General features: G+C 44.7%; 1 protein-coding gene across 2 annotated transcripts in view; it reads right to left on the bottom strand.

Annotated features, from left to right (window-relative positions):
• Nucleotides 1-3,913: 3,913 nt before the first annotated feature.
• The window catches only part of RHBDL3 (rhomboid like 3), a gene marked incomplete at both ends in the record, with an annotated part of 57,560 nt that continues 34,771 nt past the window's right edge, over nt 3,914-26,702 (bottom strand). For both annotated transcript variants that reach the window (XM_080629619.1, XM_080629620.1), the window contains 7 exons: nt 3,914-4,185; nt 4,829-4,889; nt 8,019-8,119; nt 10,398-10,510; nt 14,952-15,100; nt 15,819-16,043; nt 25,673-25,831. In XM_080629619.1, coding sequence (XP_080485745.1) covers nt 3,914-4,185; nt 4,829-4,889; nt 8,019-8,119; nt 10,398-10,510; nt 14,952-15,100; nt 15,819-16,043; nt 25,673-25,831 — 1,080 coding nt within the window. The remainder of the gene's footprint in view (nt 4,186-4,828; nt 4,890-8,018; nt 8,120-10,397; nt 10,511-14,951; nt 15,101-15,818; nt 16,044-25,672; nt 25,832-26,702) is intronic.

Raw genomic sequence — 26,702 nt, 5'->3', positions numbered from 1 at the left:
GATACAGAACCTCTGAGCTTCATTTCTAGTCCAGCAGCCTCAGACAATAATAATTTCTCTGGCCTCCCCCTCTCCCATTGATAAAATACTTCCTACTGCTAAAGGAGCAAGTAGTGAAGAATCACAGTATGCCACGTAAGTGCTAAGATTTCTCATTGACTGATGGGGAAAGAGTGAGTTGTTGTTTTAAGAATTCCAAGTAAACTCAAAAGTAAATTCATCAGCATTTGACAGCTCCTCTACACCTCGCTCAGAGATGGTTTCTGGTAACCTCCTTTCCCATCACTCCAAGTCTCCCCCTCCTCCTTACCAATGTGTGCAAAATTAATCTCTGCCTGTCTCCAAGCATAGGAATCAAAGGTGCAATTGGTAAGGCCCGTCTTGTGCTGTGCTGTGCCGTGCTGCCGGCAGATGTCCCTGAGGGAGCTCTACAGCCAGTACCCCGGCTCTCCCAGTCTGCATTACTGCTCCCTGCACCCATCCTGAACCAGTGCTGCAATATACTTACTAAAAGGGAAGTCCAGCACAGGTGTGTCCTCACTCAAGGGCACAAGCATAAAATAACTTCTCTAACGTGCACTGTTCAAATCCATCTGTCGGTAACAGTCCTTGCCTTCTGCTCTAGCACTGCACATCCATGAGGTTCAACAGATTCACATTTTCTCTGACTGATGTAAAATCCTGACAGCAGCTGAAATAAGACCAAAAGAATCACAAAAATCCGACCCTCAGTGGACAGCTCCTTCAGGAACAAGTTGTTGAGTGTGACAAGTTGGAACCACAAATGAGCAGGATGGAGAATATTACATCGCCAACATAAGCCAGCAGCTTCAAGGACATCTGGAGGTAAAGGAAAAGCCTGGCTGCTATTAGCTCTGGTGCTGCAGCACCATGGCACTCTGGGTGCATTAGAAAACAACATAACTGGATTACCTGATACTCTGTAAAAACACATCAAGTTTTCACAGTGTCATTTTAGTGATGAAAGAAATAAAATTATAAAAGCTTAAGCACTTTGTGCTGCTCCTGACTCCTTGAGCTGATATGTTCTTAGCAGACAACAGGCTCTGTGTACAACCTGCTCTATGTATGGGGGGTGGAACTCAGCTCTGATGAGCAGGAATGTGAGAGGGTTTCATATCTTCACCCACAATACATCTAATACTGCTTTGAAGTCTGGCCTTTCTGATCCCCAGGGCTGCTTGTAGACTTGCTCAGACAGAGTATGGGGGCACAGAATTGAAGTCAGAAAGATGAACAACAGCTTAAAAGAACAAGTTGTAAGCTCAACCTCAGAGCTGTTTTCAACCAGCTCATGTCAACTATGTTCATCTATGGACAGAGGACTAAAAAATGGTGCCTGGATTACCCTGCTCAGCTCTCTTCTACTCCTGAGCAGAGGCAAAGACACGTGGCCAAAGTCAGGCTGATGAAGAAGCTGGTGGCCCTTGAACTTGTAGCTTGCTGCTTCACCCTAGAGCACACCACTCACAGGAATAGAAATCTTTACTGGGGAGAAACTGATGGGTATTAAGTGGCTTTCAGCTGAGAAACCAAAAATACAAGTCAATTGGTGCATACTGCACACTGGTAGATTACAGGTAAAATACTCTGAGATTTGTTGTGATAGAAGTTTTCTACCAAAATTTTCAAAGTTTTCCTAAAACTTCCAAAGAATTTCCGTTTCTGCTCACATCTGTTTTAAAGGCATCTGTAATCAGAAGGCTTAGCAATAGGTGAGGAAAGGAATGTCCTCCTTACGTGTTAACCATGCTCCTGTCAATACTATCTTAGCTCTCCTGCTTGCCTGCTGCTCCTCCCAAGGAGGTGATCTCCATTGCTACAGAACTCGCAGGGCCAGAACTGGAAATGATGCACATGTAAACTCTCATGACTGCTTTGATCTGGACCCAAACTGCAGAGGTGAAATGGCACAGGAACCAACCCCTTTCCCCAAAACAGAGCTGTGACCCTTATGCCCTCCTCTTGTTCCTTGATCTGATGACCCGTGAACACTGTAGAACTACAACAAAGGTGCAATTGCCCTCAGAGATCCCATTTCTGTGCACAAAGGTGCCAAGATTGTTTCTTTTGCAGGTAAGGCTTATTCCAGGCTGTAGAAACACTTATTTTCTGCCTCCTTTCTTCCCCCAGAGCAACAGGAGCTGTACTATGCATACCCTGGGAGCAGAACTTCACCCTTCCAGACTAGAGATATTGCTCCAGTAAGAGGCAAAAAAGGGGGCAGCTGATAAACACTTGTGAATGTTCCCTCTAGAAGGACAAGCTCCTCCTAGTTTGTGATATCTGGCAGCACTCATTGCACAACTGAGAAAATAAAGCCCACAATACAGAGACGTTTTGCTACAGAGCAAATGCAACTGCTACAGTGCCTGTGAGATGTGCTGTGGAAGGCTCTGGTGGCTGGTGCCTGGGCACCAGTATGCAAATAGCAAAAAGGAAGAGAGGACCTAGTCTAGAGAGACTCCTATGGCTGCTTTATCCAGGGCATTGAACTAGGTGGGTAAATGGGAGAGAAAAGGAGGGCATTCACAGTCCTGGACTGTAGTTTGGCAGCTCTCTAAAGTGAGATGAAAAATAACGTAAGCACCTTACAGAGAAGAGTCCCTACAAGCGCTGTTTGTGCCACGGAAGTTCCAGTTTGATCCCCAGATCCAGGCAGGCAATCCAGGCTGTGCTACAGACCAGACACAGACTGCTAAAACCTGGCTTGGCCAATGTGAAAGAAAAAGGCACCATTGCAACTAACTGTTGCCTGGAGCCCCTGAACCACTTTTATTAGTTTCACAATGATCACTGCAACACAGTAACACCCTGTCCACTTCACTGGGAAACCAGTGTTACACACAACCTGATGTAACTCCAATGACTTCCGTGGACAGGTATGGTCCCAAACGGACTGTATGGCTGTAAAGGCTAGATTGTTCCTACCCTGTGCTGCTAAAGGTGATTCTGGTCCCACTTTTCTAGTAAGAACCTGCTGGAAGAGTTGCGATTCTTGCTAGGAGCTCACTGCAGGCTAGGTGTTAGATCTATGTGGCCAGGAATAAAGTGAGAAGAAAACAGTACCTGATTGTCAGCTGATAAAAACACAATTGAACATTTGCCCTCCATTTTCTCCATCCCAAAAAAGAGCCCCCAACTACACCCTCTGCCACAGCAGGATGGGGAGGGGGGGTAATGAATTAAAATCAGGTGAAATATGCACAGCAAAAGTCACCTCTGGCTGGGTGTCCACAACACTCTAAGATTCCCAAGGTCTATAGTGCAATTTCTTTTGACCTGTAGTTGAAGACCAGTCTCCATCACTTTGGGTGATTGAGTTCTGCTGATTCCTTTGAAAGGTGCGTAATACGAGTTTCACCATAGGCTGAAATATCCTAGAAAGCATTCAAGTAATTAGACAGTGGCACTGGTATGGCTGAATGGTCAAATGTGTCCACAGAAACCAAATCCAAGCTGCCTTGTGAGTACCATGCAAGTCTCTCATGAGCAAATGTCTGCTTGCTTCCCTTTTAGTGTTCAATAACATTGAGAAGATTCCTTCAACCACTGGCCATAATTCCAGCACTGACCTGGAAAATACAAATATATTGTACAAAATCCTGATGTGTGCTAACAAACCAAGTGCTCAGTGCCCAGCTGTAAGCTGCCCCATGGGAACCCTGCCAGTGGAGCACCGCCAGGCCAGCCAGTTTTACAGTACCTGCTAGACTTGTGAACAAACTGACCAGCCCATTCTTTCATAAGATCTTCAACCATCTCCTCCAGCACACACCTGTGTTCGAAAGAATCATCCTCCCCTAAGTTAAATACAAAAATAGATCCTCCATCTTCATTCACTTAACATAGTGACAGATGACTTCTGTTCTCGAGTTTCTGTCCCATGTTATCAAGGAGGGGGAGGTAGCTTTAGATCCAACAGGCTGTAGGCAAAAATGTTCCAGAAGATGGCAAACAAGACAAAAATGACATAAATAGAAAGGAAGATCCACCATAAAGTCTGATCTTGGAGTCTCTGCTCATAGTTCCTCAGGATGATGACACCAAGGGTGATTCCAACCATCACCCCTCCCAGGTGAGCCATGAAGCTGGGGTGTGGGCATGGGGGGTAAGCAGAGGGGTGGAATCGCAGCCACACAGCTCTTCCAAATTCAAAACTCACTGGAACAAAGAAGGAAAAAGCAATTAATTATCTAGGTCCACCCCTTCTTAAGTCCATCTTGCAGACAGCACTGCATCCCTGAAAAGATGGAGTGGGAGAAACTGTCCTGTATGGTGATCATAGGGAAGCTGGGAAGCTACGGCTATGTAAGGATTGTGGTGCACACACATGAGGTCTGGGTTTGTGGGAGTGTAGACAGGAGGGGGAATAGTCCCCTTCCATAATTTACTTGAAACCACAAAAAAAAAAAAAAAGGTTAGATTTGAAGACAATTGGCAAGATGTATTATACACACATTCTGTTGCCATCCCATATGTGAAGTGCTCTAGGAAACCTAGGTATTATCATTGCAAAAGTATTCCTTGTTTGCAAATTCAAAGACAAGACAGTTTATGTCCCAGAGCTTCTCAAATGCCACAAGCAACAGATGCTGGCTAACAACAAATCCTCATTTACAAATGCTTGTGTTGAAAGCCCAAACCTGCATTTGAGAGTGTTGCAGTTTCTACTTCCAGAAGGTCCAGCTACAGGTTCCTACGAAAACTACTGCAAAAATCAAATCCCTCTGAATCAGCATGAACTCTCCTGACAAGGACAAACAAATCAGGATTGTGTGTGCACCAAGTCCTGCATGATACTTACTACAGATCAAGGCAACAGCCATGCGCAGCAGTTTGAATTGGCACTTCATTCCTGACCAGTTCTGGAAAAGAGACAAGGAAAACAATGTGACGCTGCATGCAAACCTGGAGGGGTTTTATATCCAGAGCTACAGTGGAAGAGCTTCAAGGATAACCATCCCTGAAACAAAACCCTTTCATAGCCTTTGTCACCTGGCTGTGAACTCTCCGCTCACCACATCAAGCACAGATCTGTCAAGCCCAGAGGACATAACCATAAAGGATACACTGCAGACATGTCCAAATTATGGACAGTCCAGAACATCTTTTCCTGGCAGTCTTACTGACTTTCCTTGCCTGACATCCAGCTGTGTGGCATGGTCCTTGGCTGGCCTTGCCATTCTCTATTCTTCAGACAGATTCGTTTTTAACATGTTAGTATGATGTTTCACCTTAAAGTCTGACTTCTGAAAATATCTGGATTTACCTACCCTGCAAAACCCTGTTGAATTAGACTGCATCAAATAAAATTATGTCAAGAAGTTAATATGGCACAGCTCATTATGATTGACGTGGAGGCACAACACTGTCCCTGTCAGGCAATTCCTCAGTGCATGCAAGCCCTACTGTGCTTTTCCAGGGCTACTGCATGTACCTCAGGCTCCCTGAAATTCTGCAACTCAGCTATGCAGCAGAGACACACAAATAACAAAGACCTCAACAAAAGCATACTAAGGGAACAGTGCCATAAGAAAGCATGGCTCTGGCCTCCTCTGCCTTCACTCTTGGCCGTTAACCTATACAGTGGAATAAGAATCTGTGAATGATAGTCAGAAACCATGGGAGAAATGTTTGAATTCCTCCTCTTCCACTCGCACAGATTTCGAAACAGGAAATAGAGATCATGTCCTGGGGAACTCAGATGTATTATTATGCACACTATAATTATTAAGTGTTTAAGTGAAATGCTGCCTGTTGGAGGTGGTGTGAGATAGCAAGCTAGCTAAGCTGCTTGTGAAAAACTCCCTGCTCATCACACTGAAGGAATAAAAAAATGCTTGTAAACTTTAATGGTACCCAGTGACTTTCAGCCTGCTGAATATTCTGCAATACATATTACATATCTTCAAGTTTTATGTGGGATCTGTCTGTAAATCACTTCTGTGACTGCAAAAATGCAATCTCTACAAAATAAGTAACTCATTTTCTCTCTCCACAGAGACACCTAACCCAGTCAGAAGGCTCTGAACTCATGCTGATTAATGCTGTTCTGCTTCCATCAGTTTTCATTTCCATATAACTGTTCTGAAGTCCTCCCCTCACTATTTTCCTTTGGGTGACACATTTTATTGCTTCCCTATTGGTTATTTTATGTATTTAATTCACAGAATCACAGAATGGTTTAGGTTGGAAAGGACCTTAAAGATCATCCAGTTCCAACACCCCTGCCACAGGCAGGGACACCTTCCACTAGAGCAGGTTGCTCAAAGCCCCATCTAACCTGGCCTTTCTTTCCTAGCCATGCCACTGAAGGTCCAGCAATGGTGCACACCACCAGCATCCTGACATACCCTAAACGTGACATCAGAGAGCAAACCAGACCTTCCATGCTATCATATGCACTGCAGAGCAGGAGAATGAGCAAGACCAGAGGGATTCACATCTACTCAGCATATCCCAGACAAACTGTACCAGTATCTGAGCTTTTTCCAATATACTGCTATTGGTTTCACATCCCTCCTGTTGTTCATTTTCCCATTCTATCTCCAGGGGAAGAAATGGGTGCAAGGAGTGTCATGTTCTGGGGGGTATCTCTTAAAAAAATATGTATTTACTTCTCTTGCATGAGGCAAGATTTAAAAAACAACCTCACTGCTCTGGGACCAGAAATAAGTGGAGTTGATCATGGCTCCCAGGTCCTGAGGGAGCTCATTTTGTAGTCTCAGCTCAGATCCAAAAAGGCTCTGCTGTCTCCCGCCCAGTCAAACTTTACCCCTTATTGCAGGCAACCTGTTGTGCTGTGCCAGGAGTAGAAGCTGTTTGCTCTTGATTTCACTGCTGGCACTGTGCTGCCTTTTACTGTATGTCCACACTGCAGTGAAAAGTGCGGCCATAAGTTCTGTCAACCTTTCTTGCATTTCTGAGAAGGAATTAAGCTACAGTCCATGGCCACCTTCAAGTCCTGCTTTTCTGGTGAGAGCTGTGGCTATGGGCACCGTGCTGAAAGGGGCAGTTCCACAACGACAGGAATAGATGCTTATCTGGATCCAGTTCATGGCTGCCCCTCATCTTCCCTCATGATCTTCCCTCCCCTCATGGCCGCCCTCCTTCTCCTCTCCCTTCATCATCTTCCCTCATGGCTGCCCCTCATCTCCCCTCATGATCTTCTCTCACAGCCAACCCTCCTCTCCACCCATGATCTCCCCTCATGGCCACCACTCATCTCCCCTCATGATTTCCCCTCATGGCTGCCCATCCTCTCACCTCATGATCTCACCTCACGGTCACCCCTCCTATGCCATCATGATCTTCCCTCATGGCTGCTCCTCCTCTCCCCTCATGAGCTCCAAGAACATTTGTTATTACAAGGAGGAATGTTTTCATTCCTTTGGTTACCAGGAGGCACAAGGGAAGAGAGGATTCAAGGGACCCTCCCTACAACACTCTTGTGTCTTCCCAGGATGCTCCGAGCACCCGCGCAGGACTGTGCTTTACCAGCAAATGGCCAGCATGTCTTTCAGCATGAGGGAATAGCACATCTAGAGACTAAGGAAGTAGAGAGAGAGAAGAGGGGGAAAGAAAGGCAGAAAAACTCCACCAGAATGGGAAAGGCAGTAGAAGTAATTTCAGATGAGAAGAGAGGCAGCACATAATGAAGAAATATAAGGTGCTAGGGTAGCAATTGCTAAGTAGATTTGGAGAAGACCAGTGAGTAGTGAAATAACAGGACATTTGGCAATGTTTTGTCAGCCTCTGCAAGTAGAGATGATAGCCTGGAGTACATTTGGCTTCTGGCAAGCTACCAGTCCCCAGGGTACCAAGCCGCCAGCTGCAGTGTAACATTTCCACCCCAGGACCACACCACTGAGAAGACTCTTAACTGGGGCAAGCTCTGAATGACCAACAGCTGGGTCAGGCTCTATTGCCAAACCCTTTGGGCCATCGGACATGGCTCACTTCTGAAGAGGTTAGACAGTCATTCTGGTACTCACCATGACTATGTTGGCCAAGTGGGCTGAGACAAGAGCATACACGCCTCCAGAGGAGCCCACCACAGGTGCAGTCATATCAGCTACTGACACTGCCAGGGACCCTGGGAGAAGGAACAAGGGTTTGTGACAATTGTCAGCCAAATAAACACACTTTCTCCTGCTCTACATCCCTGTTATTGCCTGTTTAGTGCTAATTGCTGCAGGTCGCTGAAAGAGAAGGGGAGGGAAATCAATTGGCTTGTGGAGCTAATTCAGTCCTGTAAAACTGCCAAGACACTGACTGATTCTTCTGCACCTACTGTAAAAGCAGCCAAGCAAGGTAGCAAAGTATTTTCAAACCTATATCGCAAAAAAGCACTTACACCCTGGTTAAAACAACAAAGAAGCAGGAGACAGATGCCTATGTCTTGTTCCTCACCTGAAGATAAAATACAATTAACTCCCATGCTGGCAAGACAAATATTTGCACTGTGAGAAAGAACAGGGGACTTGTTACATGGCACAGGCCCCTTGTCAAAGCACAGCCTGTTACTTAAGAAACTTCAGAGTAAAACTAGCTACAAATAACCTGGGTGGAGGCAGTAAACACAAGATAGCAAATGACAGGTCAATCACATAAAGGCCCCACTAAAAACAATACGTAGTCCAAACACAGACACTTGCTTCTCCTTATCCCAGTTGGAGGCTGGGATATGCTCAAAGCTCCTTTCATTGCAGACTTGAAGAGTAATTTAAGAGATAGAGAGACAAAGGCAGACAAGGTAGGGAGAATGAAGGTCTTAGGGATAAGAGGGAATGAGAAACAGATTCTGGGTCAAGAAAAGTGCTGAGGTTCTACCAGCCAATTCTGCTCATAGCTCCCCCTTTGCTTTATGGCCCTAAGACTTCACAGCTCTTAAACACTGCCACTAAGGAAAAAATTAATGACAGCATAAGAAAGAAGTAATGAGAACTTTGAGTTAAGTCCTCAGATACTGCACTGAGTCTTGCAATCTCAGCCTCAACATGTCTTAGTAAAGCCAGATCAATGAGATTAAATGCATAAAAGTAGGGAGTGGCCGTTGTGGTCCTTGTCAACATTTAACTGCTTCTTCCTGATGGTTTAGGAGCTGTGTTATCTCTATATTGCCAGATCCTCAGCATAAGTATGCCTCTTTCTCTTCCGACACATGTCAAAGGATAAAGAATGTTTAATAATTGGCTAACAACTCAAACAGGTAAGTGTATCATGGGACGCTTTTCTGTGTGGGACTCTCTGGTCCAACCTGCATTAAGAAAGGAATTTTTCCCTTTCCATTGGCACTTTCTTCCACAATTTATAGATTATAAGGTGTGAAAGGCTAGTCTGTGAGGATGTGGCAGCTTGTCTGAGAAAAAAATGGGGTCATTTGTATAGCATAAATGAACCAGTAGTGCTGGGTGGGCTAGTGAGCCTCACTCGGGCACTGGCTACAAGCTTCCAGAGCTCCGAGCATTCAGCCCAGCCTAACCCTTAGTAAAACCTGCCTCTGCCCCTGGAAACCATGGCCACAGGCAACTCACAGCGCTCACCTGGGCTCAAGTGCAGCAGATTCAATGCTCACCATACCTTGTACAGATGTGCTATGTGTATTTACATGTATACAAATGAGGCCTCAGGGTTGGTAGGTGCATCTATGTAGAAAAGTTTATGCCTGGAAAGCTGCAGACTGGGGATCACTTTAGTTAGTGCTTACTAAAATAACAAGCTAGGGGTGGTGCAGCTGGTCTGCTAACTCCTTTCTCTGCATTAAATAGTGTTGTGTTTGTACCATCCTTAGTCCTTTATCGTAGTCTAATTATTCTTTCTGCAGTGTTTCTCCTGGAATGTAGGATTTATTAGTACCTGATGCTGCCCATTTTACAAAGGCTTTATCTGCTCATTATGGAAAATGATAAAATTATGTAGCTGGAAGAAAACCAGCATAAATCTTCAACTAAGGCAGTCAGCTATTGTCAGAGCTCCCCTGTGAAGCTGCTGATTGTTCTCACACCCTCTTCCTGTTTTAACTAGATGTTGATCTATCATCAGCTAACCTCCATCACCTCCAAACTGCTGGAAATGACAAACACAAATAAAAGCAATACAGCACAACCTAAAAATCAATCAAAGCCCATGGCTTATGATTAAACTAATTTCCAGGTTCCTGTGTACTGCTCACAACCTACAACCAAATACTTCTTGCTTACTCAGGCTGCAGAAAGCTGTAGTATATTTCCCACTTCCAGCCTCTAAAACAACTTCAACACACAGATCAGTGGACAGCTCCTCTTCTGCACCCAAATGTCACAAAACATTTCCTACACAAAGACCATTTTCAGATTACTTCTCCATCTGGGCCATGCAGAAGTGTCACCTACCTGCCACAACTCCAGCAACGTACACAAAACTGATTCTCGCAGCTCCATGCACCATTTCCAGGGGAACTCCAACCAAGAGCTGGAGGACAACATTGAGTCCAAGGTGTTCTATCCTGTGGCAAGGAAAAACAACAGTTGTCTTCTTTTCTAAACTCTTTTGTCTCCCTTCTCTACCCTCGAGGCAGAGGTATCTTGGAAAGGAAACCAATGAGCACCTGCTTCATGGAAGTAGATTGTAACACTGGGTAAAACTTGAAAAAATCAGACTGAGAGCTGCAATGTTTCTTCTCTCCTTGCTGCTCATTGTCTTTCACATCCATCCAGGTCCATTCAGTTACCTCACAGCAAGTTTGAGCCTTACTGAGACTTCTTTTTTTAATTTTTTTTATTATTATTTATTTTTGTTGTTGTTTGAAGAAATCAAATAATTTGTCCAAAAAAGCAGCAAGATGGCAGCAGAGCCTGGAACAGACGCCCCGAACTTGACCTGGTCCTCCCTTCTGTCCTCCTAATAATACAGCCTTTCCCGGAACATATTGCACTGCTATGATGGGGAGCGGATATTAAGAGCAAAGATACACTTAATAACCAAGACAGTTGCCATTTCCTTGTGACACATAATGCTGCTTTACTGTTTGTGCTACCTGACCACAACCCTTTTCTGATGTGCCTACTTCAGTGTGGTCATGGTCAGCATGGGAAGCAGAGGGCACTTTTATCTCTGGTTAGATGAGACACAAGGTGTATTCACTGAAGCATTCTGTTCACCTTCCATTATATTCGATAGTAAAACTCCTGCTGAACACAATGGGGAAACCTGAGCTGAGACTGGACCTGTAGAAAACCCCACTGTGCACATTGTGCAGGACCACTTGCAGCCTAGAGGTAGAGTGTGACAGCTAAGATTAAATCTAAGCATATTTGGTGCAGACTCCAGTGCAGCAGTTTTCTCCTGTGCTCAATCAATAGTTTCAAAGCAAGCTCTTTGTTGCTTTAACAAATAGCACTTAACAAAACTGTCCTGCTACTTTTCAAAGCTCTGTACAAATATTTACCTGTGCTCTTGCTATCTACAGGATCTTCCAGTGAGGTGACAACAGCACCAGGCTCCCAAACAGGGCCCTTCTCAACATTGTGCTAGTGTCCGAGATGTACCCTGGGCCCACAGGGCTGTGACCTTGCTGAATGACAAGGTCACACTGGACCCAGGGGTAGACTGTTCTGTATGAAGACTGCCTGAGTCTGCTTACAAAGTAGGGGACCTAAATGACACAGTGATACCCTTAACAGAGAAGGGGCATCTTTTGGGGTAAAGAGTGCAAAGTAGCTAATGCACTGGAAATCTACATCCTATTTTATACAACGAAAGAATTGCTCACAGCCAGCCACCAGCAGTCTTTGGTTTAAGTTATATGGATTTTCACTGTTTTGGTCTTTCTTCATGTTACTATAGTAATTTCCCATATACATCAGAAATAAACACTATCAGAGAAAAACACTGATGATGAGATGCAGTAATGACAGAACAGTCTTGTAAATGAGATTTTAAAGTTGGACCGGAAAGAACTGCTGGAAATGATACAGCAGGAAACACTCCTTTCTGCGTAGCTTAATAGGTTTGTTTTCACTGAATGTCTCTCCAAGGATAAATTTCTCCCATGCACGAGCCACTCAGCACTTCAATTTGTCATTATGGGAAACTGCTGCATGTAGCTGAGGGGTTTTCTACTGCTTTGCTCAAGACTTTTGAAGCCATCGGGGATGGGCATATTCTGGCACTTGTTCTGATCCTGCATGTTCAGAGCACTTCTGAACAAGCAGCAAAGGTCAAACTGAGATCATAGAAGAGTCAAAGCACCCAAGTGCCCTTTCACAGAGGGGAGGGCAGAAGCTTTGGCTGGCACATAGTCAACAAGGTGGCACCTGACACTTTTACACAAAGCACTGGGTCTTATTTTTTTCATGGGAAGCTTTTGTAAGAGCTTGGCAAAGTTTGTCCCAGACTCTGAAGTGACTGCTCTGATTCACAGCTCTTCTTAAAAGACTTTGCAGGAGCAATCCCATTCACTTCTCCTCCCCATCACACGAAAAGCTCTGAAGTGCTCCACAGTTGATGAGCACCCATAAAATATAATTAGCCTTTGCTAGCGCTGAATGCGTCATTCTTGAAATGACAATTTCATTGATTTATTAAAGACTTTCTCCTTCCCTGGGACCAAACAAATGGGACTGAGCATCAATGCAAGTCATTAGTTATGGCAGTGTTACAAATGCCTGGGCCCCAGATAGTCAACGTCTGCTTTCCATGACAGCAGAAGGGCAGAATTTACAACTTTGCCTTTTCAGCCCTGGACAAAGCTCCCTCCATCAGGACCAACACAGAGCCCAGGCATTTTTGGCATCTTCCTAGAGGCACAGCCAGCCAAGCCTTAGCAACTGCTGTCTTCTTGGACACCTTCTGGCTGTCACTTGCTCTTCAAAACCCAGAGCCAGTGCGCTAAATTAAGGAGCATTCCACATTACCATTTTAATGTCGCAGCTGGAAGCAGGATAACAATAGAGCCCATGGCATTGTGTTAGCCTTTCCTTTGAAAACAAGAGGAGAATGATGGGCTTCCACAAACAAATGTTATTACCTTTCCAAGATTTATCTGTTCTCTTGATATGAAAGCAGCTTAACACAGAGAAGTTAGCGTTAAATGAACATTTAACATTAACTCCAGATACTGCAGATAAATCATGTGCTTTATTGTTCCAGCAGGACTCTCCATTGTTCTGAAGGCTACACAGCTAAAGAACTTGGAATCCATCACAAAGTGAGTCTCCTGCACACCACCTTCCCCACTGGTCATCTCTGAGCCTGCCACAGATGTGAAATAAACCTGAGCTACTTTTCAGGCAGTAAGTGCGAAGAATGCCAGAGTACTGCCTGCCACCGGAAAGGAAAGGATGAGGAAGGTTGCCCAGATTAGGAAAGCAGGCCACAATGATACAGGAAGACATTAAATGCTGCACAAATTGTCCTCATGCAGGTGCTCCTCTTCAGATGTACCCCAAAGCGATCCCCAGTTACCCAAGTGATACAGTAGAACATCACCACCACCAGAAGAATACCCAGGTACAAATTAGCTAACATTAGTTAAAAATGAAGTGTTTCATTCTTTTACAAGCCAGTTTTCCCGACATCCTCAGTGATGAAAATTTCCAATTCTTTTTTTACCTAACCACCTCACATCTAAGCCCAATAGTCTCTACTGGCAGATTGAAACTTATATACAATGGTCTCTGGAGGGGGATTTGGCACACAAAGTACAGATGTTGCCCTTCCAGAAGTTTCATCTATAACTTTTTTCTTACTCTCCCCTCGGGGGGAGTCTGTTCTGCCCTACAGTTTTGAGTCAGAGATCTGGGGCACATCTTGTGCTCAAAGGCAATTACGCACTGAGGCAGTTATTCCATGGCAGAGAAGAGACATCAGCATGTCTTCCATCAGAGACATGGAAAAGGGAAAAGATCAGCTTGATCTTTCTGGCCTTTCATAGAACATTGACTGATGGGAATATAGGCTTTCTATTTCAGAACAAAGGGTCTTTATCCAGTTTCAAACTATAAACTGCTGCTTGAAAGCTTGTTTCTGTGGTTTTGCAATGACAGAATTAAAGAAAATTGCAATTATCTGCCAGGAATGTGTGAAGATAATGATCTGAGAAACCACGCAGAGGGTGGAGTGTTCTGTACAGGGATGAACTTTCCTGTGCCACTCACTCATCACCGTGGCATCACAAACATCACACAATTAAGTCTCTGACTCTTGGGAGGACTAGCACAGTTGAGAAGCACAGTTAGAATCCCCATGCCTTGTATTCTCTTCCCAAGTCAGCTACATACCTCCCATGGAAAGAAGGAGGATTCATTTTACTGTGCACTTTCATTTTGCATTTTGCATTAGATGGACCATTCTTTGTCCATCTGGTCAGTCGAGACTGGCAACTCTTCAGGAACACTGGTGTTGGTACAGTGTGTACAAAATGGGAGTTCAATCTTGACTCGGGCTTCTAGGCATTATCTCAGTCCCTACAGAAGGGACAACATCACTAAGTGATGACATACCAGAGGCACAGGGAATTTAATTGACTTTTCCAACCTCAGCTAGGAAGCCTAGCAACAATACACCATGTAGGTTTTAAATACCAGCCCAACATCTTTGCAGATTTGTTTTACCTCTTGCACAGCTTCTCTGGAGGGACACTGGGCTTCGACATAGTGAGTTTTAGAAAGCACACACCGGAAAGTGCACAGTAAGAGGAAAGTGTGGTCCCAGCACTGCTGGGGAGAAGAGCAGCATCTGTTAAGTTCCTTATGCTGCCTCCTCCCTTCAGAGAGCTGTGAAGGTTCGCCTCTCATTGCCCAACACTCCAGAAGAGCTTTAGACTTTTATACACGATTCAGAATTGCTTTTAAAACATTTATTTCTGAGCTGATTCTGTTGCTTTCTCCTCCCTCTCTCTGGGGAACCTGAGCTGTGGGGAATCTCTGCAGTCTGTAAGTACTCACCCTGCATGCATGAATATGTAGGTTAGGTACCTCCAAGCCTGAGCACGGAGTTGAGGATGGTAAAGTAATGCATTCTTCAGGTATAAGGGATGGCTGACTTGTAGCACAAATCTGTCTAATACCACTCCGTTGTAAAGAAAAAAGGCAACCTAGAAAATCAGGGAGATTCCTGGGTTAGCAAATGCGTTCTCTCACTGAAAAGCACTACTCTGTAGCTCAAAGCCATGGAGAAAAAAGTCAAATGTACAATATTTTTCTCCCACTTGACAGCTTCACACAGCAGGAAAATTCCCCGTTTGAGGAATCTGCAACACATTGGTATAACTCTAAACACAAGTTTCTGTAACACACCAGCCACTGAGTCAGAAGAACTCGGCACCTTACTGATCAGTGCCATATTATACGCTTCTCTGTGCTTGAGTGCATTACTCAGCAGCTGTGCAAAGATCTCATTTTGGCAACAGATGAGTAGGTCAGAATATTTAACCCAGTTTTTCTTCTCTCCTTTTTCTCTCCATTCACGGAACAGAGGTAACCATATAGGATTTTTTCTTCTAATTCCATTACTTATATTACCAGTTTCCCTAGAACTGTCTAGATTTTCACTCCTCAAAAAGTTTTGTTATAGTTTCCCAAATTCTGTAGTTTCATGTACAAATCGTTTCAGTGACTAATAACCATCCTTGGAGACACACAGGATCACAGTCTCCACTTACATGCATATACAGATAAGCCAAAATGGCCATCAGTTTCGTGCTTCTCCTTATCTGAGTCCAAATTAGTCCCAATCCAGCCCTTGTTCATGCCCCAGCAAAGCCTTTGGCAGTATGAGGTGGTTTTCCAGAGAGAGGGCATGAAGGTACTTGCCTCTACAATAGTGATGGTTATCATGAACCAGGGTGGAGGGCAGCAGGTGTAGCTGTCATAGTACCACTTGCGGTCTATCTCTCGGGGCAAGGTTTCATATGCAACGTGCCGGATGAGCCTCTGCGAAAGGCTCAGCCCCGTCTCCTCCAGCAGCGCCTTGCTGCACAGCCTCCGGTTCCCCTGCAGGATGGCTTGCCGGAAGCTGTTCGACCTTTTGTTGCTCATCTGGGTAAAAAGTAAAGGAAGAAACCATGAGGACAAAGCAAGGCCTGGCACAACCATCTGGGGAGATTACTGCCAGATGCAGGCAGACAGGAGAACCACCACTGGGCTGGTGCTTTAGGACCCACACCTCAGGGTGATGACAGTGTGACCTACGTGGGGTACAAGGAAACCAAGTACCAGGGTCTGCTATTAAGATGCCAATAAATGAGGTCAGGGCAGAGACGAGGCTGCTGATGCACCTGGCTGAGCTCTCTAGCCCATTCTCCAATCTTCCATCTACTACCTTCACCATCAGTTATCATGATCCACACTCCTGTATCCTCCTTCCCTCAGCTCCCCCTGCTCTACAACACTTCCCTGCACTTGTCATCTCTTGGGGCAGAAAATTTATTGAATGTAGCAGCAGGTACAATCACAGCATCTAACCCTTGTTGGCAGGAATTAGCTCTGGGCAAAGCAAATTATCCCTTTGTGTAAAACAAAGCTGCATGAGCAACAGCAACAAACTAAACTGGTGTACAGGCTGTCTTACCTGCTGTAAACTTGCAAGAGGGAAGGATTTCTTCTTTTAAACCAGTTATCCTCAGAGGGGGCAGGTTTTGGGATGGTGCAGGCTTTGGAGGATACAGCTGATGTGTATGTGCATTATCATCTTACATGCATAGAATGAGCTGTCTCTCTTTCTGAGCATACACTTTCTTAATTTGGATGCATAATTAAAGAAATGCATTTGCAAATCAGGCAGATGGAGTTTTCCACCTTGCCTGAGGCAGGGAGGGAACAACAGGTCTGAGAGAGCGTGCTCCAAGATTGGGATAATTGCTAATTAGCCCTGATGACAAACAAACGTCCTGCATTGGAGTCACTGGCTGCACTGGCTGCATCTTTGGCAGGGAGGTTTAAAAGGCTATGTAGAACGACCACTGTAGGGGTGCCTTTTACAGTAAAAGGCAGCAAAGCAAACGTGGCAGCCTGGTCCTCCTTTTGAATGAGCTGCTAACTCATCTCGGAAACCACTGGCATCTTCAGCCTGCCAGAACCAAACAGGAGATGACGTCCAACAGCACTGCCTTCCAGTTGTCTTGGATCACACTGATTTCGGCCAATATCACAAAGCCAGCAAAGCCCAGAGCTTGTGCTCTCAGTGCCCAGCAGCCGGGTAATTGTTCCAAGCTGGACCAAGCTGCTTAAAACACAGTAATCACTGCAGGGAGCCACCTCCTGTTAATCACTGGAGGAAGGCAAAGGGGCATCCGGGGTGACAGCACTGTGACCCATTCTCCTAGCAGCTGCCCATCCCTTCTCAGCCTTCCCTTTGCAGCCTGTCCCTCCAATGCAGAAGTTCACCAACGTGAGCAACACTGACACCAACTGATCTATTTCCAGTTTTTTGACACTGGGGAAAAATCTGGCGTTGACCTTTTTTAGTTGTTTTAGTGAGGAAAAAAGGCTCACCCTGAAAGCTCTCTCCTTACCTGATATTTCTCCTTTGCTCTGTTTCCTTTGCTCATTCATAAAACATTTGTAAAAGAAAACTTCTGGCAAAAGAAGCAGAAAAGGTAGAGAAGAAAAAAATATCAGTCCACAAAAATCTTTCTTCCAGTTTTCTCAAGTCAGCTTATGGATGCTGGAATCCTGTCCCAGGATAGAGGGTCTACTGGGTATCCAAATTCATCAGCTCTTTAGCAAAGAGGCAATAAGAAAACTGTCTGCAAGTTAAATACAGCAGGTTGTGAACTGCTCCGGTCTTGCAGAACATATGGAGATATCCAGATAGCCTGGCAGAGAAGGACCTGGGGGTACTGGTTGATGAGAAACTGAACATGAGCCAGCTTTGGTGTGCACTCGCAGCCCAGAAAGCCAACCATATCCTGGGCTGCACCAAAGGAGCGTGACCAGCAGGTCAAAGGAGGTGATCCTGCTCCTCTGCTCTCATAAGACCCCAATTGGAGCACTGTGTGCTGGTGTTCTCAACATAAAAAGGACATGGAACTGTTGGAGCAAGTCCAGAGGAGACCACAAGGATGATCAGGGGCTGGAGCACCTCCCGTATGAAGACAGACTGAGAAAGATAGGAGGTAACGTGCATGAAGAGAGATGGAGGATTAAGTCACTACTGCTGCTGTCACCAGCCCTCGATGAGAACACTATTTTGTTCCTCAGACTGACTTTGGAAGACTCAAATCTTCCCAAACAGAGTCTGTCACGTATGGTCACAGTTTGAATGACTGCATTTCAGAATTCCATAATATTGGCATTTATGAGTCAAGTATTTAATCATCAGCTGAAAGAACACTGGGCCCGTTGTTGGCCTGCACATTATTGGAGCATCAGAAGCTCAGGGCAGTCCATCCCATTTCTCTTCATGCAATTGATCTGGGACTTCTTTATTGAGCACGATATTAAAGTTTCATGGAGATGGGTACAGCAAACAGTATGTAGAGAGCCAAGGCAGCATTGGGGAATAACACATTCCCTTAGTCCTTCGTGCCTTCAAAAAGTTATTATGCAGAGAGAAAGAAATTACCCTTGTAAAACAGCCAAGCTGACATGACTGCTAACCATGTGCTGCCACCTCTGCCCTTTGGTGTTACCACACCAAAACAAAACAAGGCTTAGTGCTACAGCTCTGCTCTGAGGGTGGGTTTGATACATCTGCCAGAAAGCAAAAGTTTTTCCTATTTAGATTATTTGAACCTGTCTTCAACATTGAAAATGTCAAACTTTAGGACAAGAGTCCTTACCATCTAGTGGGACTGTGCCAGACTTTGGTGAAGCACTGCCTTTGTTCAGCATAGATGCCACTATAGAACTAGTGTCAGATAATCTGCAAATTGCAATGGAAGCTGTCCATTTCCACTGGAAAGCCCATTTCTCTGTGTTTCTTGGCCATGTGTACTACTGTTGCTGCCTCAGATAATCAATAGCCAAGTAAGTCATGTAGCATTTCCCCATCTCCAGTTCCATGGCTTGTGTGGGGCACATAACCCTTTTTATGGTTTTTATTCAGCCTCACTTAAGAGGTTTTGAAAAACATGGATTTCTGCCCATTACATACTGGCATCTTTGAGGCTGCTCTATGGCTATTTTTAAACACATACAACACTGTGACAGGCAATACATTCAGCTCTCCAGCTCTGATCCTCCAAGACACAGAACACTAAATCAGAAGTTAGCAAAAGCTTTTTAAAAGCCTCTGTCAGCTCCAGTTTTATAACCCACTTTACTTACAAATGCAGCCTCTCCAATCAATTTTGCTTTCAAGATTCACATTTATTTCCTTCCCTCACTCCCCACTTCTACAAAATGCTAATGTGGGTAAAGACAGTTCCTCACAACATGCATAACTCAGCATCGAGCTCATCTGCAACAGATGTTCACATCCTCTGAGCCAACCTGGTGGCACTTCCCCAAACAGCATCAAATGGGAAAACAAAAAGCAAATACCAACATTCTGCTTTGTTCTGACCAAGCAGTGGTTTACTCTGGGGATTGGAGAAAAGTTAGAGGCAGGAGAGACCAAATGAATTATGATGGTTGCTGGCTGGGGTTTTCCCTGCTCAGGGTTTTGTCTGGACTCCTCTGTTACATGTACCAGCCTTAGACCTTCCAGCTCTTCCATTAGAAAAGGTAAAATACAGTCAGGTTTCAAGGTTAATTGCAAGAATGTGGCATGCAGGACAAGGTTAACATTGAGGTTCAAATAACATTGTGTCAAAACACAGTAAGCTTGAAACTTCAAACCCCCCAACCCACACTCTACTTTCCGTTGGTGCTCAGAAAGATTCTGCAACTGAAATTAATCCAGATTTAATCTTGTGAAGAATTGTTTTAAAAACCTTAATAACATTTCCAACTTGTGTGTACTTTAGATACACACACAATTAAAATAACCATTTCAGTTGACATCATGCTTCTCAAGTTTCAACTGTACTTGACTGAATACAGCTGAGGAATCATGGTTAAGGATGGGAATTTCTACGCCAAGTTCCCTTTTAAGTGGCATAAAGATTATTTGCCAGACTAGCTCACTCGGAAGTAAGTTCCTTCTGCTGCTACACGTAGCCAGTATCTAATGGACTCGAATCAATGTATTAGGCTGAACACACTCCAAAAATCAGCTCTTGCATCCCAGTTATCAAATTCCAAGATGCTCGCCTGGCCCTCTGACAGCTTTTTTTTTCCCCCCTCAAGAGATACACATGGCTCTTGGAACATCAAAAATCACGTTTCCTCCAAAATGGGAAGGAGAACAACATGAAGGCAGTGTGAGGCACATTTATCAGGAGGGGTATGCAGCTCCTGGAAATGCTCCCTGGAGTAACAACTTTGCACCTCAATACACTTTAACGCACTGAGAGGCAAGAGATGGATAAGGGCACGATCAAAAGGCCACTCCTTCTATTGAGAAAACCCCCTCCTTACTTACAGTAGGATAATATTAGATCAAATACTGCAGTAAGAGTTTTCCAAGCCCTTTTAAATTAAATATTTATTATTATATCTCTGAATAAAGGCCAGGAAGAGAGCTCAGGACACAAGTTTCACTTTCAGCCAAGACAGTGAATCAGGGACAGAGGAAGCACTTAAAGGGGTGTCCTGCTGGAAACTGAAGGAATCCCAGAGGACTCTAGATGGGAGTTCCCTTGATGTTTGGCAGAGGATCTGCCCTGGTTCAACAGCACAGCTAATTGGAAGCACATACGGGAAGAAAGAGAGCTATAAAACCTGCAGCTTTGCCTGCAAAGACCTTTCCAGATTAGCAACAGTGAGAACAAAACTACAACCAGCAGACAAAACCACTAGAACTGAGGTTCTGGATTATTCTGCAATAGCTGTTGAAGCGTAAATCACTAGAAAGTGAAGAAGGATTTAGCAGAAAGAGGAGATATTCATTTGGGCAAACTTTTGTCTTGCCTGGGGATTTCAAGGATTGGAGATTTCAGCTTTATTGCTTATCTTTCCAGTGGCTCAGGTAATAAGGAATTATATCCAGTTCCTGCAAAGCCTTGCTCACCTCAGCGTTCTGTGCAGGCTATCAGCTGGTGCAGTAAAGGACATGCAAGAGGAATTTATAGCTACTTTATGGCTGTGCTACAAAGTACCTCTAAGTACCATTAAAAAAATATTAAGCAAACCATGGTTTAAAGGACTTCCTCCCCTCCAAGAATACAGTATGTAACTTCTTAAAGCTCACCTTCATGAAGAGAACAGAGCCCTCCTGGTGCAGTCACACACACAAAGCCAAAAGATAAAACTCAACATTTTCTCTTTTAAAAAGTTCTCACTCCGTAGCTACAGCTCTTGCTTCATTGCTCCCCTCATTTCAGTTCAAGCCAGGCTGAAGGCAGTATTCCAAGTGAAAGTCTTACCATCGCAAGCACTGGCAAGAGTTACCTTTCAAAGCAGAAAGTATGCCCATGAAATATCTACAGGCAAATGCAGTGTCCTCACAAGGGACAGAACCAAGCCTTGCTTCTATCACTGAAGTGGCTAATAAGAACAACTGGCCTCCGGCCATGAAGTATTGAAGAATGTCTTAAGATGGAATGGATTTTGCTTTAGTCCCAGTATAAGCTGTGATTTACTTTTCTAGCAAAAGCTGCTTTATTAAACACAAGGTACTGTAAAACTATTCCTTGTGCAGAGCAAGTTGCCTAGCTGATTTTCACAGCAAGAGGATATAAGCTCTCACCACAGCTGAACTGGCTCCATATTGCCCCTCCATCAAGCAAAGTAACATCTTAGAAGCTCCATTGCACCCCTTCACTTCTACTCACATTGTCTGAAGAGCAGCACATCAAGAGGGTGAGGAGGGAGTAGAGCCATGATCCAGCCTGTCCAAAGCAATAATGCACATTCTCAGGCAGAGAATACAAGGAACATTTAGCCAGAGAACAGGTAACTGAGTTTCTCCAGGGAATCACTGGTCTGCTCTTCAGCTCTGTTGTAGTTCACAGGATATCATGTGAAACAGTCCAGGACTGCCAGCAGCAAGTGCAGTTCAGCAAGGATCCCAACGAATAGCATCTCAGCTATATCACCTCCTGGCTCGTCTCCTCTCTAAAAGCAGCAAAGTTAGTTAAACATTTTTGTTCATTATCTCCTCCTGTGGCCTATGCTGTTCAGAGCCAGAATTTCCACTGTGCATTTTTAGCATGTCTCTTCACACTCAGAAGAGCAACCAGACAACAGACATGCACAAGATGTCTCCACTTGTACAGGAAACACTTATTATTCTGCACTGTCTCAGGCGCAGGATAACCATCTGAAAGTGCTTTCTGCCATTCTTACGAGCTCCAGTGTACAAACAGAAATGGATTTGATTGCAGCATTGTGTTTTACAACTGCACGCAAGGAATCTCATACATATCTGATTTTTTTCAGCCCTTTCTGTTCACAGATCATATCAGGAGTCTTCAGCTTCCCTAAATTTATTCATTACTTAAATTATTTACTGAATGATTTCTAGGATCTATTCTCATTCTGTAAAATTTGTCATTCCAGGAATTTCAGTTGCTTTGCTGAGAACATGCATATGTTTTGTGTAGGTCTCCTTATTGAGGTAAGAATTCCTAGAATTATATTTCTGGTGCCTCCAGAAGTTTACAACATACTTTGGACATCAGAGGATAAAGCAGTCCTTTAGTTTAGTTAGTGAATCGTGGTGTTTGAGAGAGCAGAGAGTGTTCTTGGTGGTCCTGATGCTGTTGGAGTACATGGGTGTGAGCGTATTTTACTGCCTTCTCTGGGACATGCTGCAACTTGAAGGAAACGAAGTGTTAACACTATTGCTCTGTGCAGTTTGTGGGCTGTAGTGCCTTCTGGAAATAATAATTTCATAGAGTTACAGCTGCTTCTGTGGTCACAAATAGCATCTCTCAACATCAGACTCTATAGTAAGTAGCCAAGCACCCTGCAGAAGAAACAGCATCACATTCTGTCACAGTTCCAGGGAGCCCAGCAAAGATCAAGGGTTCTACAAGGCTGAAAAAAGAGCAGACCCTCCCTGCTCAATTTTTATCAACATTAGCAAAGCTGTGAGAAAACCCGGAGAGAACAGCGTATCTCAGGAACTGACCGTTGAAGACAGACTTCTCCTGATGCCCAGGGGTTAAACCCTGCTTTGGGCTGGGTTCTGCGAGCCTGAGCCTGCTTGTACTGGTTTTAGCTGGAACAGAGTTAATTTGTTTCATAGTAGCTTGAGCAGACAGCTCACCAGCTCCTTACATCCCCGTGCTTGGAAAGAAACCAAAAGAGCTGCTTGCGAGACGCGCAGAGGAGTCCGTTTCCTTCAACACCTCTGCTCTGTACTTTGCATTATAACTGCACTGGAATGCATCTCTGATACCCAACCCCACTCCTGCTTCAAGGCCCCTCCAGTGGCCACAGCTTTATTAATGCTATTTTACCTCTTACTCAAAGTTTCAATACCTTAAACACATTTGGGAGGCCATGAGATTCTCTGATCATGTCAGAGTACTTGTTCATGAATATTGATGGAGAAAAGGAAAACACACAAAGACCCACGCTTGAAAAACCTCTGTGGGTTCCATAAAAGGTCAGCCTTTCCCTTCCCCACATCCAGCACCATCATTTTTGGGAGCAGATCAATTCCTACTAAGCTACTGAAACAGACAATTTAACATGAGCAAAAAGCAGAGATGGCTGATGATCATCAAGCACAAGCATGCACTTCAGCATCACCACACATAGCTTCAGGACTGACAGCTATAAAGTGAAGGAAATCACTAATTCCACAGTGATTCTGTGCCAACTGTTCTGTTTTCTTTCCATCAGGAAGTTCAAAAGGAAGGTTTGGGAGCAGGAAACCAGGGAAAAGAGAAGGAGCACTAGAAAGTTTGGATGTTGGAAATCTATAGCAACTAGAGGAGGAATCAGGAGATGCCATTTGTAAGCAGTTTAATGTTCAGGCTCTCGCATCGCCTATTGATTAGAAAGTGCAAAAATATGCAGATGAGGATAGAGGAACAGAAAAATCAATGGCTTCCTTACAGGAGTCATTCAGTAGTAGTGAAGGAAATTTGCCATTTTGCAGAAATCACATCAGGTGGGTGTGAGCTGGCACCATCCCCTATTCCCCAGAGGAGGAGGCTGCCCAAACCTTCCACCTCCCACCTGCCTCTCTGCAGCTTGTGCTGCTCCCCAGCTCATGGAGCAAGGAAAGAGGAGAGGAAAAAGCCCAGGTTTGTTCCTGAGCCTGTTGCCAACACATTGGCTGGCCCTAGGCCATCATTTCTGTAAAAGAAATCAGATGATACCTCTTCCTGCTAGCTAAGTGTTGTGCAGCTCAATTAGTGAATGCTGGCATGGTACTTTGAATATACCAAACTGTAGAACAAGCAGCTGTTACTATAAATACCTTGACCACACTGTTTATTAAGCTGAAGCTGAGGGAAACCTCACAGTAGTTGTGATCTGCTTAATAGTGGCTACATCTGTTTTACTGTGTACCTAAACACATGCAAGGGACTAACAAGACAGCTTGATTAGATACAGCAGATCTGCGTCACTGCATCACAGTAATTTCACCTTCACACTGCCCATGGCCTAAGTGAGGTTGTGATCTGGATCGTTGACAGCAGTGCCCTGTTATCACACCTTTCTGATTCATATGAAGACAGGACATATGGAGGACACTTTCTTTCTAACCCAAAACCACATGTGTGAGTGACCATGATAAATGGAAGGATCAAATCCCCATGTTGACTGCAAGAACACAGAGATGCAAGTAATAACACTCTGCATCAAGAACACATCCAGCTTTCCAGTGAAACCTTGGAGATGTCACTGACTTCAGTTGCTTACTGACTTTGTCACCCAGGTTTCTCTTACTGCTGCACTAAATCTGCTGGGAATCAGGTGTGGAATGCCAGAGCAAGAACAGGGCAAAGCCCTTGGAATGTCCACTGTTCAAGGTATCTGTCTTGCAAACAACATTTCTAGGCCACCCTGAGCATCTAACAATACATGCCTACATCTGTGTTGACTTGCCAAACTGCCTTGACAAGAAACAGAGAGATCCTTTCACTAATTGACTCATTAGCAGAGATAGAGGCATCAGTTCATGACTCACGCAGTCTGAGACATCTCACCTGGGATAAAATGAACATGACCCAGAAACACTTTATTCCTGTTGATGCCTACAGCGGTGCAATATGACTTCACCCAGCCAGTCAACACAAAGTTATCTATATATTTTTGTCTGGAAGTGGTGAAATCTCTAGATAACACAGGAGACATCCAGACTGACAGACCTCCACTTACAAACAAATGACTCCTTATGACAGCTATGAACTGATATTGACAGCAAAAGCCTCTAAACTAGCAGCAGCCATTGCTTCATGCTGGTCTTCAAACAGCTCCCACCATTTCTTCACATGCAAACTTGTTTCCCTGGAAAACTCGGCAGCAACTTGACTCTTGGCTTGAGAGCTCAGTCACCACCGACTGCTTCAGCAAACCCATACAGAGTGTGATGCAGGGACTCAGCAAACACCAGTGCCAATAGAGGGAGAAAGGGAGAGAGAGGAGGGAGACTGTCCCTCAACAGCCAATGCTTTAAGCAGAACCAAGGACTGACAGGCTCTGCCAGCAAGAGCACTCACCAGGTTGACGAAGTCCTGGTAGCATATCCTCCCCTCAGAGTTGCTGTCTGCCAGGGCCAGCAGGACCTCCAGCTTGTGGGGGTCCAGCTCCGAGCCGTGCCTCTGGAGAAGGGAGCGGAACTTCTCAGTGCTGATGTAGCCGGTGTTGTCGGGATCAAACTGGGAGAGGAGGGGAAAATGCCAGAATTAACTATTCCACATTACACACAACTCTGCCCTCCTGTGCATTCATCACCTGCTGCAGACACACAGGGACCCAGGGGCTACTCTAGGTTTTGTTGACATATTCCCCTGTAATAACCCCATCTCCAGCTTCCTTTCACTTTCCAAAGCACCCTGCTGCAGAGAGGGGTGAACCAGGCACCATCATCCATACCATCATTCCGTCTCCACCCAAGCGTCAGCTAAGTCAGCTCCCTTCAACTTCCTTCCGTCTGCATCATCATTTCTCTTGGCTGTTTTTCATATCCCTACCTGGGCTATCAAGCAAACCAGAGATGCAGTCTGTGAGATAATATGTGCTGAAAACAGTTTTACTCCTGTATTTCCTAACACAATTGCAACAGAGGAATATGCCATCCCTCCTCAAGCCATTTCTGTGCTCAGTGTTTCTTTCAGTCACCTTTCCAGGTGCCTTCAAATTGTTACGTGCTTTCACTGCTGAAGAGCTCTCTATCTTAAAATGGATTGGAAAGAAAGTCTTTGAACAGGGAACAAACCAGATGAACATCACTTCAAACCAGAAATGACAAGGCAGCAACATGCCATTTTCAGAACCTAAACCAGAGTCATTAACAGGAAAGTCCCAGGTGAGATTTGGAGTGAATCCCACTCTGACCAATAACATCACCATTTTCCCCTCAGACTAAGTGGTTAATCTAAAAATACCACTGACCAAAAGGAGACAGCTTTGCAAAGCTGCTGTAACTCACAACTGTCCCCCATGAGCTCCCTAGGGCACTCTGTGAGGGGCTGCCAGCTCAGAGGCGGGCTCAGCCCCAGACCCAGCCAAGCCAGTGCTGGCACCAGG

This window comes from Psittacula echo (assembly GCF_963264785.1).
Source record: "Psittacula echo genome assembly, chromosome: 14".
Classification (NCBI taxonomy): domain Eukaryota; kingdom Metazoa; phylum Chordata; class Aves; order Psittaciformes; family Psittacidae; genus Psittacula; species Psittacula echo.
Note: the sequence above shows the minus strand (reverse complement) of the source record. Positions and strands in the feature narration are given on the sequence as shown.